The following is a 14,652-nucleotide window of genomic DNA, read 5'->3' as shown; positions in this document are numbered from 1 at the left end:
TCTTGGACGTCGGATACGAGCAATTGTTCTTGTAGCCGTATAGTCCGTCGCTGGTCCTGTATCCGCCACAAAGCTGTTTTTTTGGCTTATGTACGTCGCGTTCGACGGCGGTATGTCGCTGCTTTGCGTGGTCGTTGCAGCGTCGTTCGTCGGCCACCAACAGAAAGACGATGATGAATCATAGAAAGATGGAGTGTGGTAGATCTCAGGTATTTCAGCTCCTTTCAGACTGTAAGACAAAAATAGGAGGACAGTAGACCCGTTGCAATGGCAGAGGAGAAGAGACAAGACACTCAGGATGTTCCAGAAATCATCGAAGCTGCAGTGGCGGAAACCGTTGCTGCCGCACTAGCAGGAGCTGCTGGGCCAGTGCAGTTGGATGAAACGGGCCAACCGCTGTCAAAAAAGGCTCTGAAGAAACTTCAAAAAGAGCGTGAAAAGCAAAAGAAAAAAGAAGAGAAGGCCCGCCAACTGGAACTGGAGAAAGAGCAGCGTGAGAAGCAGGCCTCTGAAAACGATACTGCGAAGAAGAATTACGGTAAACTACCGCTGATTCAATCACAGGAGAGAACCGGGGAACCACGTGTCAAGTTTGCTGATCTGAGCGAGGCCGACGACAACAAGGAGGTTCTTTTCAGGGCAAGAATCCATAATACGAGGCAGCAGGGTGCCACTTTGGCCTTCTTAACTTTGAGACAGCAAAGCGAGTTGATTCAAGGTCTTGTCAAGGTCAACAAAGATGGCTCTATCACCAAGCAAATGGTGAAATGGACCGGGTCTTTGAACTTGGAAACAATCGTGCTAGTGCGCGGTATTGTCAAAAAGGTGGAAGAGCCAATCAAATCTGCCACCGTGCAGAATTTGGAAATCCACATTACTCAAATTCACTCAATCTCTGAAACTGCAGAAGCATTGCCAATTCTTCTAGAAGATGCATCCCGTTCTGAAGCGGAAGCTGAAGCTGCTGGTTTACCGGTAGTCAATTTGGATACAAGATTGGATGCACGTGTTATTGACCTTAGAACTGTCACCAACCAGGCAATTTTCAAGATACAATCGGGTGTGTGCGCATTGTTCAAAGAATTTTTATCAGGCAGAGAATTTACTGAAGTTCATACTCCGAAATTGTTAGGTGCACCAAGTGAAGGTGGTGCGAGTGTCTTTGAAGTAAGCTACTTCAAAGGTAATGCGTACCTAGCGCAATCGCCACAATTTCACAAGCAGCAATTGATGGTTGCAGACTTTGAACGTGTCTTTGAGATTGCACCTGTCTTCAGGGCTGAAAATTCCAACACTCATCGTCACATGACCGAGTTCACAGGATTAGATCTTGAAATGACATTTGAGGAGCATTATCACGAAGTTTTGGACACATTGAGTGAACTCTTCGTTTTCATCTTCACTGAATTGAAAAAGAGATACTCCAAGGAAATTGAACTAGTCAGAAAACAATACCCGGTGGAAGAATTCAAATTACCAAAAGATGGTAAAATGATTCGTATCAACTATAAAGAAGGTATCCAAATGTTGAAGGATGCTGGTAAAGAGATCGGCGAGTTTGATGATTTGAGTACCGAAAATGAAAAATTTTTGGGTAAACTGGTCAGAGAAAAGTACGATACCGATTTTTACATCTTGGATAAGTTCCCTCTTGCAATTCGTCCATTCTACACTATGCCAGATCCAGTTGACTCACGTTACTCCAATTCATACGATTTCTTCATGAGAGGTGAGGAAATCCTTTCAGGTGCTCAACGTATTCACGATCACGATCTACTGCAAAAGAGAATGAAGGAACACGGCCTAAGTCCTGAAGACCCAGGATTGAAAGATTACTGTGATGCATTTAGCTATGGGTGTGCACCTCATGCTGGTGGTGGTATTGGTCTGGAAAGAGTAGTCATGTTTTTCTTGGACCTGAAGAATATCAGAAGAGCCTCCTTGTTCCCAAGAGATCCAAGGAGATTGAAACCATAGACAAAGCTAGATGCAATGATATCTATATGTATATACAATTGTGTACATTTGTATACATAGTAAACAAAATGTATGAGTCCGCCACGTGACTTTTCAATTTCGCCCATCACGCAACTTGCCTATCCCCAAATCAAAATTTTTCAATTCTACATGTACACAAGAGCCGTGAGACGCTCCTAATAACGGAGTAGGTCCGTGGAAGAGTCCAGTATAAATCCAACGAAATGTCCGGCAATCCAGGAAATGCTTTAAGAGCACTATCACCCACCCCGCCTGAGCGGGGCTCGTTCCCACTAGACCACGATGGCGAATGCACTAGACAAATGCAAGAGTACATCAATTGTATCAAGCTGGTGAAGGGAGAAAACGCGCCAAATTGCAGGCTGTTAGCCAAGGAGTATCTGAAATGCAGAATGGACAACCAGTTGATGGATAAGGACAGTTGGAAGAATCTCGGCTTACCGGAGGATGCCGGGAAATAATCCAGCGCCACGCCCCAGCTCCACGATTTGCTCCCATTTATGATTCTGTCAGACAGCCCTTTATAGCAGCTGAGTCACGTTCTGAGCAGACGCAAGAGAGCCAATGTGCCGCAGGTACATCAGTCGAGAAGCGACAAGGCTGGGTCGATCTGGACATCCGCATATCCCAGTCCGACACATTGCTACAGCCTGTGGCTATTTATCCTTCACGGTGCTCGTCATATCAACAGTTCTCTCGAGCTGGCACTGCGCCCAGGTGATCACGGTCGGGGTCAAAAGGGCATGCTTCGCATGCCCTTTTTTCCTCGCTCCAACCTGCTAGATGGCACAGTTCTGATCTCCCCGCATTGGCCGTGCTGTAAGCCCAAGCAGCCCCATTGGATTGATTGTGTAGAGCTTGTACTACTCTTAGTCTTTCATATCCGCTCCGGGTGCCATCGCAATCATTATTTTTCACACTCCACGGGCTCCACGGGCTCGCGAGCTTCTCCCCGCGTGCGAAACGTCCCAGGGGGCGCGCTTCATTCGTGGCGAGAACCGGCGTGCTTCAAATCGAGGCCATATCAGGCTCTGCAAAAGAAAAAAAAAGGACGACGAGCGTTAGCAATGATAAGGAAGCTGTGGCCTCAGCTGCAAAAGGCACCACGATGGTACGATTATATGCTGTAAGTACAAGATAGCACAATACGAGGAGTAACCACAGTGCAATGCTGTTCTTCTGGCACGTTTAGTCGCTTGCCTCTGGCGTGGCCGTCAAAGGACACCCACCCCACAGGGGACGATTGCTTGTGTCTTGTTGCTGCAATAATTGGAAAAAAGAAGTTGTATTAAAGTTGCAATTTACGATGCAGTAAAAAAGAGACAGAAAGACCGCAGTGGCACCCACATGCAGACGGGGTGCTGCTTAAATCGAGACCTCGGGCTTTTGTATCAGTATTTGTTGCAGTTTGCAGCGGAAGTGCAGTGGCTTGCAGTTTATCAATACGTACGTCTTGCATCAATAACTGTAGATTATTTCGTTTTCATTGGTGCGGGTAGCGTTTCATGTGCAAGATATCATTTGTTTGATATAGTGGGTACATAAGAGTGACAAAGCAGTATCGGTGTAGCAGGCAGGAACCGAGAGTTGGAGGGTGTATTGGAGGTGTTGTATCCAAGTTGTTTCAAGAAGAAGTGGAAGAGTTGTACGACTTGAACGCTACAGACGAGCTTTCCCCGCACACACCCTTTCTCAGGCAAACCGCACTCGCCTTCGAAACGGTGTTATCAGTTTATCGTAGAGACACATGTCGGTTAACACACAGGTCAGGAGGAAGCGCACGAGGACTAATCCGTCTATGGTTGATGGTTTGAATGGTACTGGCAATAGCGAAGGATGCGCATCTGGGGCTACAGGGGCCAGCATGAACGGGAACGTCCTCACGGGGACGGACTCGTTCTTAGAGAGAATGCTGGATAGACAGAGTTCCTTTTTGCAGAATACTTTACGTGACGGGCTGAACTTCGTCGATGATACGAACGTTAGACAGAACTGTCGGGGCGTTATGGACAGCAGCAACATGGACAGTGGCCTTGGAGAGCACGCCCTTATCGATAGCGATAACGCGATGATCGAAGTCGACAACGCTTACGTGGAAAATGCAGCCAGCTATCGGCGCATCGATGAGGATGTCCCGGGCGGTCACCATGAGCACATTGTGGAGGACGACGAAGACGAAAACGAGCAGGTCGACGACGATGGCGATGACGACGGCGTTGAGGATGATGGCGATGATGATGTGATTTTCATCAAGGAGCAGCCAGTTTATTTCAATTCACCTCTTGTCACTGAGCCTGGCAATAGCAATTACACTTCCACGACAAGTAAAAAATTCAAAAAGCAAAGAACCATATCGCTTCCCCAGCTGCCACATGCAAAACTACTTTATCAGAACAGACAGGACATCCCAAGGGGTCAGAATAATGATGAGCTGCTGCATCTCACGGGTTCCACTGCAAAGACCTTAGACGGTAATAGGAGTGTGAATTTGCGAGTCATAAAAAGCACATCTCCACTTTTGTCGGACCCATTCTATAATTCTTCCACATCACCTTCCAATTCGCCTAACGAGTCTACTATTTCCGATTCTCAATTCTTGCATAAGAGGAATAAAGACACTGACAATGCGATTCACGAAAAGAAGGGTTTAAAAAGGTTAGCTGCACCAAGAATTGCTGCTAAATTGGTTGGTAGAAAGGATAAACTCAAGAAGAAAGACTACTTCAAAACTGATAAAGATGGCCACTATATTTATCAGGAGAATGATGTGTTCAGTGACGGTAGGTTTATTGTTAAGCAATTACTGGGTCAGGGCACTTTTGGAAAAGTTCTGAAGTGTTTAGACACTAGAGCTGAAGTGGTTAATCAGAATCACTTCTGGAATTATACCAGCACGACACATGAAAAGGCTTTTGTGGCCATTAAGATAATTAGAGCAATTGACAGGTATAGAGAAGCAGCCAAGACAGAACTTCGAGTTTTGCAAGCAGTGATGGAGAATGACCCCCAAGGGCAGTATCAATGTTTGATGCTTAAGGAATGCTTTGATTATAGAAATCACATATGTATTGTTACAGATCTACTGGGTAAATCTGTTTACGATTTTATGTGCTCCAACGGTGTTGCCCGATTCCCTGGTTCTCATGTACAGGCCATCGCAAAACAACTTATTCGCTCGGTATGTTTCTTACATGATTTAGGAATCATCCATACGGATTTAAAGCCGGAGAATATTTTACTTTGTGATGAAACTTACGTAGAAAAAGAATTGCCAATCAGTGTAATCAGGTCAATGAGTATAAGGCGTAAAGATGCAAGTGGCGGACGGAGGAAATTTTTAACAGATCCAGAGATCAAGATTATTGATTTCGGTAGTGCAGTGTTTCACAATGAATACCATCCGCCTGTAATATCAACACGCCACTACAGAGCCCCGGAAATAGTATTAGGCTTGGGGTGGTCTTTTCCCTGTGATATCTGGTCTATTGCATGCATTCTTGTCGAGCTAGTTACCGGGGAATCTCTGTATCCTATCCATGAAAACTTGGAGCACATGGCAATGATGCAACGTATAAATGGTGAGCCGTTCCCGCCAAAAATTGTTGAGAAAATGTTTTACAAAATAACACATAAAATTGGTAATTCGCCGTCTGATTTGAACGCAACTGTGGTAAAACATTTTGACAAGGAGTCATTGGCTTTACAATGGCCGGAAAAAAATAAACGAGGTGATTACGTCACAAAGGAAAAATCTATAAAAAGGGTAATGGGCACATGTGATCGGTTGGATATTCATGTTTCAAAGAGAATAAGGCAAGATTATGGTGAATGGATAAGTATAAATTGGAATTTCAGTCCTGATAGGAATTGGTCATTAATAAAGTCAAAAATTTTGACTGAAAGAAAAAATAAGGGAACGACAGCGGGAGATTTAAACAAGGAGACATTTTTATTTTGGTATTGGTTCGTTGATCTCTGTCGGAAAATGTTTGAGTTTGATCCAACAAAAAGGATCACCGCCAGGGAAGCATTGGACCACGAATGGTTTAATTTGGGCATTTTGGATGAAGGAATTACCTGTTCAGGTAAATTCTAAATGTTATTGGGAATTGTTTTTGAAGTTTTTCTTTATTTACATTTTTTTATCTTCTGCGTATTATTAGCTGTATCGAAACTGCAGTTAGTTAGTAGAACACGTATCAAGCTTAAAGCGATAACTGGAAATTTTCCACATCAGCATTGTTTGAAAGGTTTCCAGGATATGGTGCATTTTATATTCGAGTAAATTTGTAATTGTGATTAATAAATGTAAGTGAAGAAACAAGTTGTAATGAAGACAAGTATGACAAAAAATTTTTAACAAACTTTTTTGCGTCATCTAGCCATACCACCAACTGAATGACTTTTTAAGGGAAATGGAAAATCATTATAAGCGTCCTTCCGGTGGTATCAATCCTGAACGGCCACTCTTGTATTTTGGAGTAGGTGCCGACGGTGTTTGACTCAAATTGAAAAAGAGAGGAACATCAACGCAATCATAATTATAGCACTTTTTGATCTAGGTGATGATAAACTGTTTAAATATATAATGAAGTATATATTTACAATGAGTCGAAAACAAAACACCCAAGCTATATATAAAACCAACAAAATCCTGCAAAAAAAAATCCCCTGATTACCTGATAAAGTTTGTCCACCTACAATCGCAAATCGAAAAGCGATTCCGTCATTGCTCATTAATTAGTAACATACTTTTTAAATATCCGTGCCGTAAAATTTCTCATATTTGAGATGCTCTGGTCAAAAACACCACTCTTGTAGAATCCAAGTTCGCTCAAACGCCTTTGCAAAAAATGTTCAACTTTAGGCTTCTCCTTAGTCCACTGTTTCTTGAAATGTGAATAAAATCTTTGCTTGAAAATTGAATCCAAATGTCTATGCAAAGTTTTTAGATCATTATCGAATGATTGCACAATGCCATTAAAAAATTTTTTTGAGGCCATCGAGGTACGATTCCAATTTTTGCTCAACAAAGGAGCACAGCTCTGTTTATATTTGGTACTAACCGCCCTTCTGCCCTTCTTCAACACCTTGTGAAGGGGAATCATTTTAGAATTGATTTTGCGCAACAGACAGTGGGATTTTTTCTTTAACAATCTTCCTTTTTTAACTAAAAAGTGTAACTGAAACAACTTCTTGAAATTTCGCTTAGCTTCAGGGCTAGGAGAGGCCTGAACTTTTAAACTTTGATATTCCAGTTGACATTTCCTTGAAATGTTCTGAGAAAATCTTTGGAGGATATTCAAAATTCTGTCACTCCTGCACCTAATCCTGGGCAGAAAAGAGTTGCAGCTATTCCGTAAACTGATTTGAAAACTATGGAAAAAATTTGCCAATTTATTAGCATCTTCAATGAAAAATCTGATAAACTTCCTGTACAGGTTTTTGCTGGACGGTATGAGGTTTGCGTTCAAGAATTTTCCCCATCTAACCCTCGCCGTATGCCACAGAATTAAAACATCTGTTTTATATTTTTGCAAGCCTATCAGGTCATTCTCCGTTATCGGATAAGCAATATGATTATCGAAATCTACGTAGTATTTTCCTGTAGGCCTCCAGGAAAGCTGATTTGAATCTTGGTGGTTCACGAAATTTATGTTCCCATAAACCAATTGATTGCTGTGCGCGTTATCATTATAGTGTGTGCCGTAAGTCACCGAAGGCCCATTCTTAGCCAAGCTATTGAAAAATGAAGGAGAATAACTCTGAATCCCTATAAACACGAACATTGACAAAAGAGAGGAGATTGTGACTACATGCCAAAGTTTCAGTGTGTTGTTCGAAAACCAGCCGGAATCCCATAATTTTTTCCACCTTAAACTGTGACCTTTCTCCCTCCCTTTCACGAAAGCATGCGTCAAGAAACCCCTCATGCCAGAATTTTCAGCTTTCACCTCCGGTTGATCACCTAAGCCACCATGGCTAGCAGTCGATCCGGTCAAAGTGTCGTACGACCCCTCGAGGTAACGACTGGAGTGCATATTAACGTTCCTTGATCTCAAACAATGCGATAACTCGGCATACTCGTCACTACTGGTATTCGATAGAATATCATCATCAACATTCGACTCGTCAGATATGATATCTATGGAGAGCTGCGACTTTGAGCTGATCGGATCACTATTATCATTCTCAACGTGACCATTCCGGTCTCCATTGAGTTTGACAAGGTTCCAACCATCATCCAACCCGGTCATGGTTACTGACCCCCCACTCGAAAAATGGATCTGTTATTTCAAGAACTGGACTGTCTCTTCTATTCTGCCTTACAGCGCTAGCTTACGATTAACGCCACAGTAAACGCTGACTCGACCTCAGCTGTTATTAAATCCTAGTATTGATCACTTGCAGGCCACCAACAAAGCCTTGAAACTTAAGAGCTGCTTCTATTCTCTTACTGTTCGTGATACCGACAGAACCGTAGACTTCAACTCGATTTCTCGTTGGTGTTCCTTCTGTAAATACGGATATCCCATCCTTTTCCTTATATATCTCATCTCACTCCTTATCAGCTCCATAAATATTATTGAAAACCCAAACACTCCGTAACTTTCTAAAAAATCCACATTCTTTGCTCGTAATGTCCACAAATAGTCATCGGTTTCCTGGAAGGAACATGAAGACCAGTCGTCGTAAGTGCTTGAAACAAGAACATTCAAACTGCAAGAGCTCAAATGAGTTGTTTCAAACCTGGCAGAGAGGGAGTCTGCTCTGGAATACAGCTAGAAATACAAGACCAGGATGCCTCAGACTAACCCGCGGCCCACACCTGCTTCGCGGGCTGTCTTGCAGAACGTGGCTCGTGTCCTTAGAGCGTTCGGTATGATTCGGCCTATGTCTCCGGAGCAGGTCGATCTGGGGTGACAGGAGTGGTTGCTGCGGCAATCGACGACCTTCGCAACTGGAACAGGGCATTTCGACGGGCATTGTGTTGGACAAATTAGCATCTATGGGGTCGGTGAACACTGTCAGGCATCGAATAGGACAGCTCATCAGTAGAGGCACGACGTCACAAGGATTGTAGCGAAGTAAAAGGTCTTCTCGAAACTCATCCATTGATAAGGCCATGTCCTCCCTTGTTTTCAAGTAATCCTAACTGCCCGGGCACCCAGTTGAGATGTTACAGAGGAAGATGGGCGCTATTGGCGTGCAAACCTTCAATGCGGGGCGTCAAAGAACGATTTACAACTAGTTCTCAGGCAATTGGGAATGCATAACAAAAGAATGCCAGATCAAAGAGCTGGGTTGAAGACTCGCTCGTCTCGTGCTTTTTCGAAATGCTCAATTTCCGCACCCCAAGCTGTTGGAACAAATCAACTTTCAAACTCAAACACAGCAATCTCCTGGGATTGGCTCCTCGATAAAGTCATGTATATACGCAGTGGATTCCTATGATGTCCATTTATAGGTGTAGAGTCTACTCAAGTTGACGCGCTCAACGTAGCTCCTAGAGCTGAATATCCGTTTTCATTTTTCAGAAATCAAAACGAATGAAATATCATCTTAAACGTCTTCTTTTGTCAGAGAACTAATAGATAGTAAAGCTTGAAAAATTGTCAACTCAGCTCTGTGGAAAAAAAAAAACTGCTAGACTTAGCTTCAATAGTGTCTTAGATCACTATTTAACTTGAGGGCAGTGGCTAGTTGACCTTTTTTGTACTTTATTTTACTACTGAGAAAGGTTAGTACGCGTTCGTCATGTTACCTGCAATTAGAAAGAATGCAATAGGACAAACTCAGCACCTTAATCAGATGGTTCGCACGATCACCTATCTCGTGCCGGGAAGTCGTGTACGTGGTCTGAAACGAGAGCCATCCAGCTATTTGAAAAGTCCAAAGGGACTTTCCTATCAAGAGATAAAGGTATCAGAATATCACGACAGAGTAAGAAAAAGCCTGCAGTTTGATGAAAACGAAATTGATTTACCAAATGAGATTTTATTGCAGTGTTTGACTCATAAATCTTTTGCTCATGGTTCAAAACCTTATAATGAAAAATTAGGCTTACTAGGTTCGCACTTTCTAAAGTACCAGGCCTCAATACACTCGATCAAACAACCACAGCTGCTTTCGCTAGTAGCGCCAAATAAATTACAACAAGCAGTTAATGGGTTAAACTTCGCCAATTTGGGTACTCAAGTATCCAAATTTTTAATTTCGAAGCCTGCAATGGCTGCATTTGTGAAGGCAAAAAATATAGACTCGTTGGTATTTTGGAAAATGAAGGATCCGCTCAAGGATTCGCACCATAATGGAGAGACGACAATTTTTTCTTCTGTTTTAAACGCTCTTGTAGGAGCAATTCTCTTAACGAATGGCCCAGAGAAAGCTAATCGTTTTGTAAGTAATTGTTTGTTGGGTGTTGACAAAGATATCTCACTGGTGAAAATTGCCAACGAGAGCTTCCAGAGCAGCAATAGCGGCAGCAATAGCACCTTCACCACTGAAAAATAGATTCCGTATATATCTGTAAATATTAAATGGCGCATGATTAAAAAGACGATTATCAAAATGTTATGCTTTCTTAATATCTGAATGTCTGTACATTTGCGTAATATATAATACATTGAGCTTTTAGAGCTCTAATTCAACCGTGAATTCAAGAAAGCAATCTCCTCCTTTAAACTTGCTTCTTCGACGGTCTTCACCAACTCTTTGGTACATTTGGCAACATCAAAAGCTATACCTGCTAATCTCTGTTTGAAATTTTTATCCGCATAATCTTCATCACCTTTAATCGGGGACATGCTTCCAGCATGGTTCAGTTGGCACAATCTCAACATTCTCAGAGAGCAGTCTTCTAAGCTTTTTACAACCCAGTTTCCATGTTCTTTTAAGCTGGCGTTACGGCTTTGGTTCATAGAAACACTCGTTGCTCCGACCATTTGACATACGACTTGATTTATAGCATTTGATTCGACCCTTAAGTCCCCTTTTGTTGCATGTGGCTCTTTGATGGAGCTCAATAAAGATTGGATGGTGGATATAACCTCTACAGTTTGATGCTCCAGATATAAGAGAAGCTCTGATAAAGTATTATCCGGATTTTCTATGTCAAATCTATCGAAATCAAAATCAACATCGGCATCACCATTTTCCTCGGAATTTTCCTCAGCATCGCCGCCTGCTTGAGAATATACTGCAAGTGGCTCATTAAGCTCATTCCGTTTTCGGTTCGCTATATCTGGAGGCATCTCTTCGCTTGCTTCCTGTTTCAGTGGCACAAACTGATAGTCCGAATAATCATCTGAGTAGTTCACTTGATTTTGATTCTTTTTTTTTATGTCATCTTCAAATTGTTGCAGTGATGAAGCGTTTGCCTTATCTCCAGCTAAATCCTTCTCTTTTGCTGGTTTTATGGGTGAAGTAATGACATCCTTGACCTTCTCACTAACAAAATTCGGTTGTGAGTTTAGATCATCTGAAGTTACTTCATTTGTTAATTTCTCCTTCTCACTAGCAGAATACGGTCTTGAATTCAGATCATCTGCAGTTGTCTCCGATGAGGATTTACGCTTTCCACTAAAATGAACACTTGGCTTATCTACGGGAGGAAATTCAGTTGTCTTCGTGATATCACGCGATTCTACTATGGGATTATCCTTTTTTAATGATTTCTTAAGCTGCATATATGCTTCGTTATCATCATCCGATGAGTCATTGTTACTGCTACCATCATTGTCTTCATCACTCTCGTCGTTGCTCATATGTTGAAAGGTTTGTCTCAACTTGTCGGTTAATTTGGAAGGTGACGTATTTTTTGTTACAGTAATCAATGGAGGAGCTTTGTTTTGTCCTAATCTGTTATAAGTGTTTTCTTTTCCAAGCGTATTCCCCAAAGGCTTCGTTGTTGGCTCAGTAGCATTCATCGTCTTATTAGTATTATGCAATCCTTTGTCCACTCTTAAGCCAATACCGGCACTATTTGTGAACGAGTTCAACTTCTCAGTGAAGCTTCTTCCGGGCAGAGCGGGAGTCGATTCTTCGTGACTTTCGGTTGGAGGTGAATTTGGTTGGTTGTTTGAAAGCGCCTTTAGAGATTCGGATTTTGTATCTGCCACCGCTGTCGAGGGAGCGCTCAAAGAGCTTAGTGATGTTTTGCTGTTTTTTTCTTGTACTTTAGACGGGGTGTCAATTGGGGTGTCCTTTGATGAGTCTACTGGGCCGTCAACTTGATCAGGCAGTGCGCTGACTGATGAATCGGTTGGATGTTCGATAGCGAAGCTTTTCCCATTCTCAGCTTTATCTGGGGTGTTCGGATCGAAATGGAGATTGTTTGAAGCTTCTTTATTCGGCAATCCTTTACTGCTGCCGGTTTGAATTCTTGATTTATCTGGCTCTCCTTTGGTTGTAGGAATTGGAAGCTTAAAGTTTATTTTGCTGGAATGGGCTGATGACAATGGTGATTTTCGATCTATCATAGAGAAAAGCAAATTACCAGAGGGTTTGCGAGAAGATGGTGGAGTAGATGATGGACTCATATTAGCCCTTTGGGTGATTTTCAGGGGTCTCACGGGTGACATTTCATCGACATGATCTGCGGGGATGGTTGGCACCTCTTCCGGTGTGAGATTCTTGTTATTTTTTATCGCAGGAGACTGTGGTAAAGGTTGTAGCAATTTTTCATCATCTTTTTTTGTCTTTGCACTTTTCTCGTCATTGTTCCGGTGTTTGATCTTGCATGATCCTAGAAGATTACATATTGAGAAAGCTAATTCAGCAATAGCAGCCTGTACTGTAACCTTTGGAAGCAAAGCTGTAAAAACAGAGTAATATCTGACGGCTGTGATTGTATGAGATAAGGACGCTTTCAAAAGAACAACGTCTTCTTTGAACTCTGGTGTATTCACGAATACCAATAACTGCGAGATTGAATCCGACAACTTCGAAATATTTTCAAATAATTCCTTTCCAATATTTTCTTTTTCATATTGTAAGGTGGCATATAGAACGATGATCAAACTATTGATTTTAACCACAGAATCTAACGGGACTGAGCCTTCATCTGAAATATATTTTGATATTGATTTCTCATCCAATGGATACTTTTCTCGGATGCCGTCCAAGAGATGCAAAGCTCCAACTGACGCAATGCCTTCTGTTTTAGCACAGCTAGAATGTCTGGACCTGAATTCAATCTCAGATAACTGTTGCTTTAACTTCTCATTTTCAATTGAAAGAGTACTGACTTGAGAGCTTAATGAGCTTAATTCTCTCTGATATGAAACATTTGATTCAGTTTTGTTTGAGTCACCATTTCCAGCAAGCGCTTCGTTTTTCAATTCAGTGATTTCTCTCTCTCTTTCCTCGAGTTTACTGTTGAGAGCTTCCAGCTTTGCCGTTAAATCTTTATCCGTCGAAGTAGTCCCATATGTTGCAACCACTGTTTTTTGTGGTATAGTAGGAATATTGCCACCTGTTATTTTTCCTGAGGTATCACGGGTTGTTGTGGTATCACGATTTCCTGCAGTATCATGGTTTGCTGGGGTATCTGAATTTGACTGCTTTGGCATCTTTGAGTGGTCATCTTCACAATCGATATCACTTTCAATTTTATTCTTTCCCTCCCTTTGAGGTGTTCCATTAAAGCTGAGAAGTTGATAATTATCTGAGACTGTCTTGGTTACAGGAGTAGCGATTTGTGAGGAGCCACTATGAAAACTGGAGTTTGATCCCTTTATTTCATCACTCGCAATAGCATATGATTTGAACCCTTCGCTGAATGGGCTTTTCGTATCCGTTGTGCTTGTATCGGTTATATCAGTGTTCAGTTTAATGTGCTTATCGCCTTCTTCCTCATCAGAAGACCAATCAATGGATGCCTTTTTGGGGATCACTTGAGATGTCTGGATGGTCGCTGTTGCCGACACGGCAGTTTTTGATGCATCTTTGGAAATTCCATTGCCAGTTTGTATATGTGCTGCCTGCTCTTCGCTCTGTACTTTGTAAGAATCGTAGCCTCTTCTCTTTATTTCATAGAGTATGTCATCTACAAGATCGTTGAATCTGGTCTGAGATAAATTGGCCAACTTCTGTCTCGCTTGATTTCTCTTTATATGAAAACTAGCCTTTGGCAGTAAATATTCTGGCTGGCTTTGATCCTCATTTATCCTTCTTTGTAACTCATCGTATACATCAGTGCTTAATTCGTAAAACTGAGATGCAGAGAGCTTTAAAAGTTTGGCTCTTGCCTTTTGCGCCCTCGGGGAATTAGAGCGGTCGTGTTTGGCTTCTGTGACTTCAAAAAATGACTGCAATGCTCGGTAGTAACCGTAAATGTCCTTGTGGTGCATAGAAGTAAAATACGGCGAACTTGCCATGCTAGCCATCACCAACAGAAAATAGTACTATAATCAGCCCTTTCAATCGCAAATAATATATAGAAGTCCGTAATCCGAAGCCGCTAACAAAACTGTAAACGGTAACAGTAGCAATGAACACATACGTATCGCTCTTCGCGTGCCAGGTAACTTCTCAATCGAATGAGATCTATGTCCATTATCGTGAAAAAGTGAGACGCGAATTTAAGTGTGGGCAAAGATACCGTATAAAAGAAGCGATAGAAGCGAATATTATTTATTTGATTAAACTACC

General features: G+C 42.1%; 6 protein-coding genes across 6 annotated transcripts; 4 read left to right on the top strand and 2 right to left on the bottom strand.

Annotated features, from left to right (window-relative positions):
• Positions 1–267: 267 nt before the first annotated feature.
• Positions 268–1,977, top strand: DPS1 (aspartate--tRNA ligase DPS1; the record flags this gene model as incomplete). Its single annotated transcript, XM_037289319.1, has 1 exon — positions 268–1,977. One exon carries the CDS (start codon positions 268–270, stop codon positions 1,975–1,977), a length of 1,710 nt encoding a protein of 569 aa, XP_037145214.1.
• Positions 1,978–2,201: 224 nt separating this feature from the next.
• Positions 2,202–2,459, top strand: COX19 (Cox19p; the record flags this gene model as incomplete). The annotated part of the gene is made up of 1 exon (XM_037289318.1): positions 2,202–2,459. One exon carries the CDS (start codon positions 2,202–2,204, stop codon positions 2,457–2,459), a length of 258 nt encoding a protein of 85 aa, XP_037145213.1.
• A 1,286-nt stretch (positions 2,460–3,745) lies between these two features.
• KNS1 (serine/threonine protein kinase KNS1) lies at positions 3,746–6,094 on the top strand (the record flags this gene model as incomplete). Its single annotated transcript, XM_037289317.1, has 1 exon — positions 3,746–6,094. The coding sequence occupies one exon, from the start codon at positions 3,746–3,748 to the stop codon at positions 6,092–6,094; it is 2,349 nt and encodes a 782-aa protein (XP_037145212.1).
• A 640-nt stretch (positions 6,095–6,734) lies between these two features.
• Positions 6,735–8,255, bottom strand: ATG39 (Atg39p; the record flags this gene model as incomplete). Its single annotated transcript, XM_037289316.1, has 1 exon — positions 6,735–8,255. The coding sequence occupies one exon, from the start codon at positions 8,253–8,255 to the stop codon at positions 6,735–6,737; it is 1,521 nt and encodes a 506-aa protein (XP_037145211.1).
• A 1,501-nt stretch (positions 8,256–9,756) lies between these two features.
• MRPL15 (mitochondrial 54S ribosomal protein mL57) lies at positions 9,757–10,512 on the top strand (the record flags this gene model as incomplete). The annotated part of the gene is made up of 1 exon (XM_037289315.1): positions 9,757–10,512. One exon carries the CDS (start codon positions 9,757–9,759, stop codon positions 10,510–10,512), a length of 756 nt encoding a protein of 251 aa, XP_037145210.1.
• Positions 10,513–10,640: 128 nt separating this feature from the next.
• On the bottom strand, positions 10,641–14,387 carry SPA2 (Spa2p; the record flags this gene model as incomplete). Its single annotated transcript, XM_037289314.1, has 1 exon — positions 10,641–14,387. One exon carries the CDS (start codon positions 14,385–14,387, stop codon positions 10,641–10,643), a length of 3,747 nt encoding a protein of 1,248 aa, XP_037145209.1.
• Positions 14,388–14,652: the final 265 nt, after the last annotated feature.

This window comes from Zygotorulaspora mrakii, chromosome 5 (assembly GCF_013402915.1).
Source record: "Zygotorulaspora mrakii chromosome 5, complete sequence".
Classification (NCBI taxonomy): domain Eukaryota; kingdom Fungi; phylum Ascomycota; class Saccharomycetes; order Saccharomycetales; family Saccharomycetaceae; genus Zygotorulaspora; species Zygotorulaspora mrakii.
Note: the sequence above shows the minus strand (reverse complement) of the source record. Positions and strands in the feature narration are given on the sequence as shown.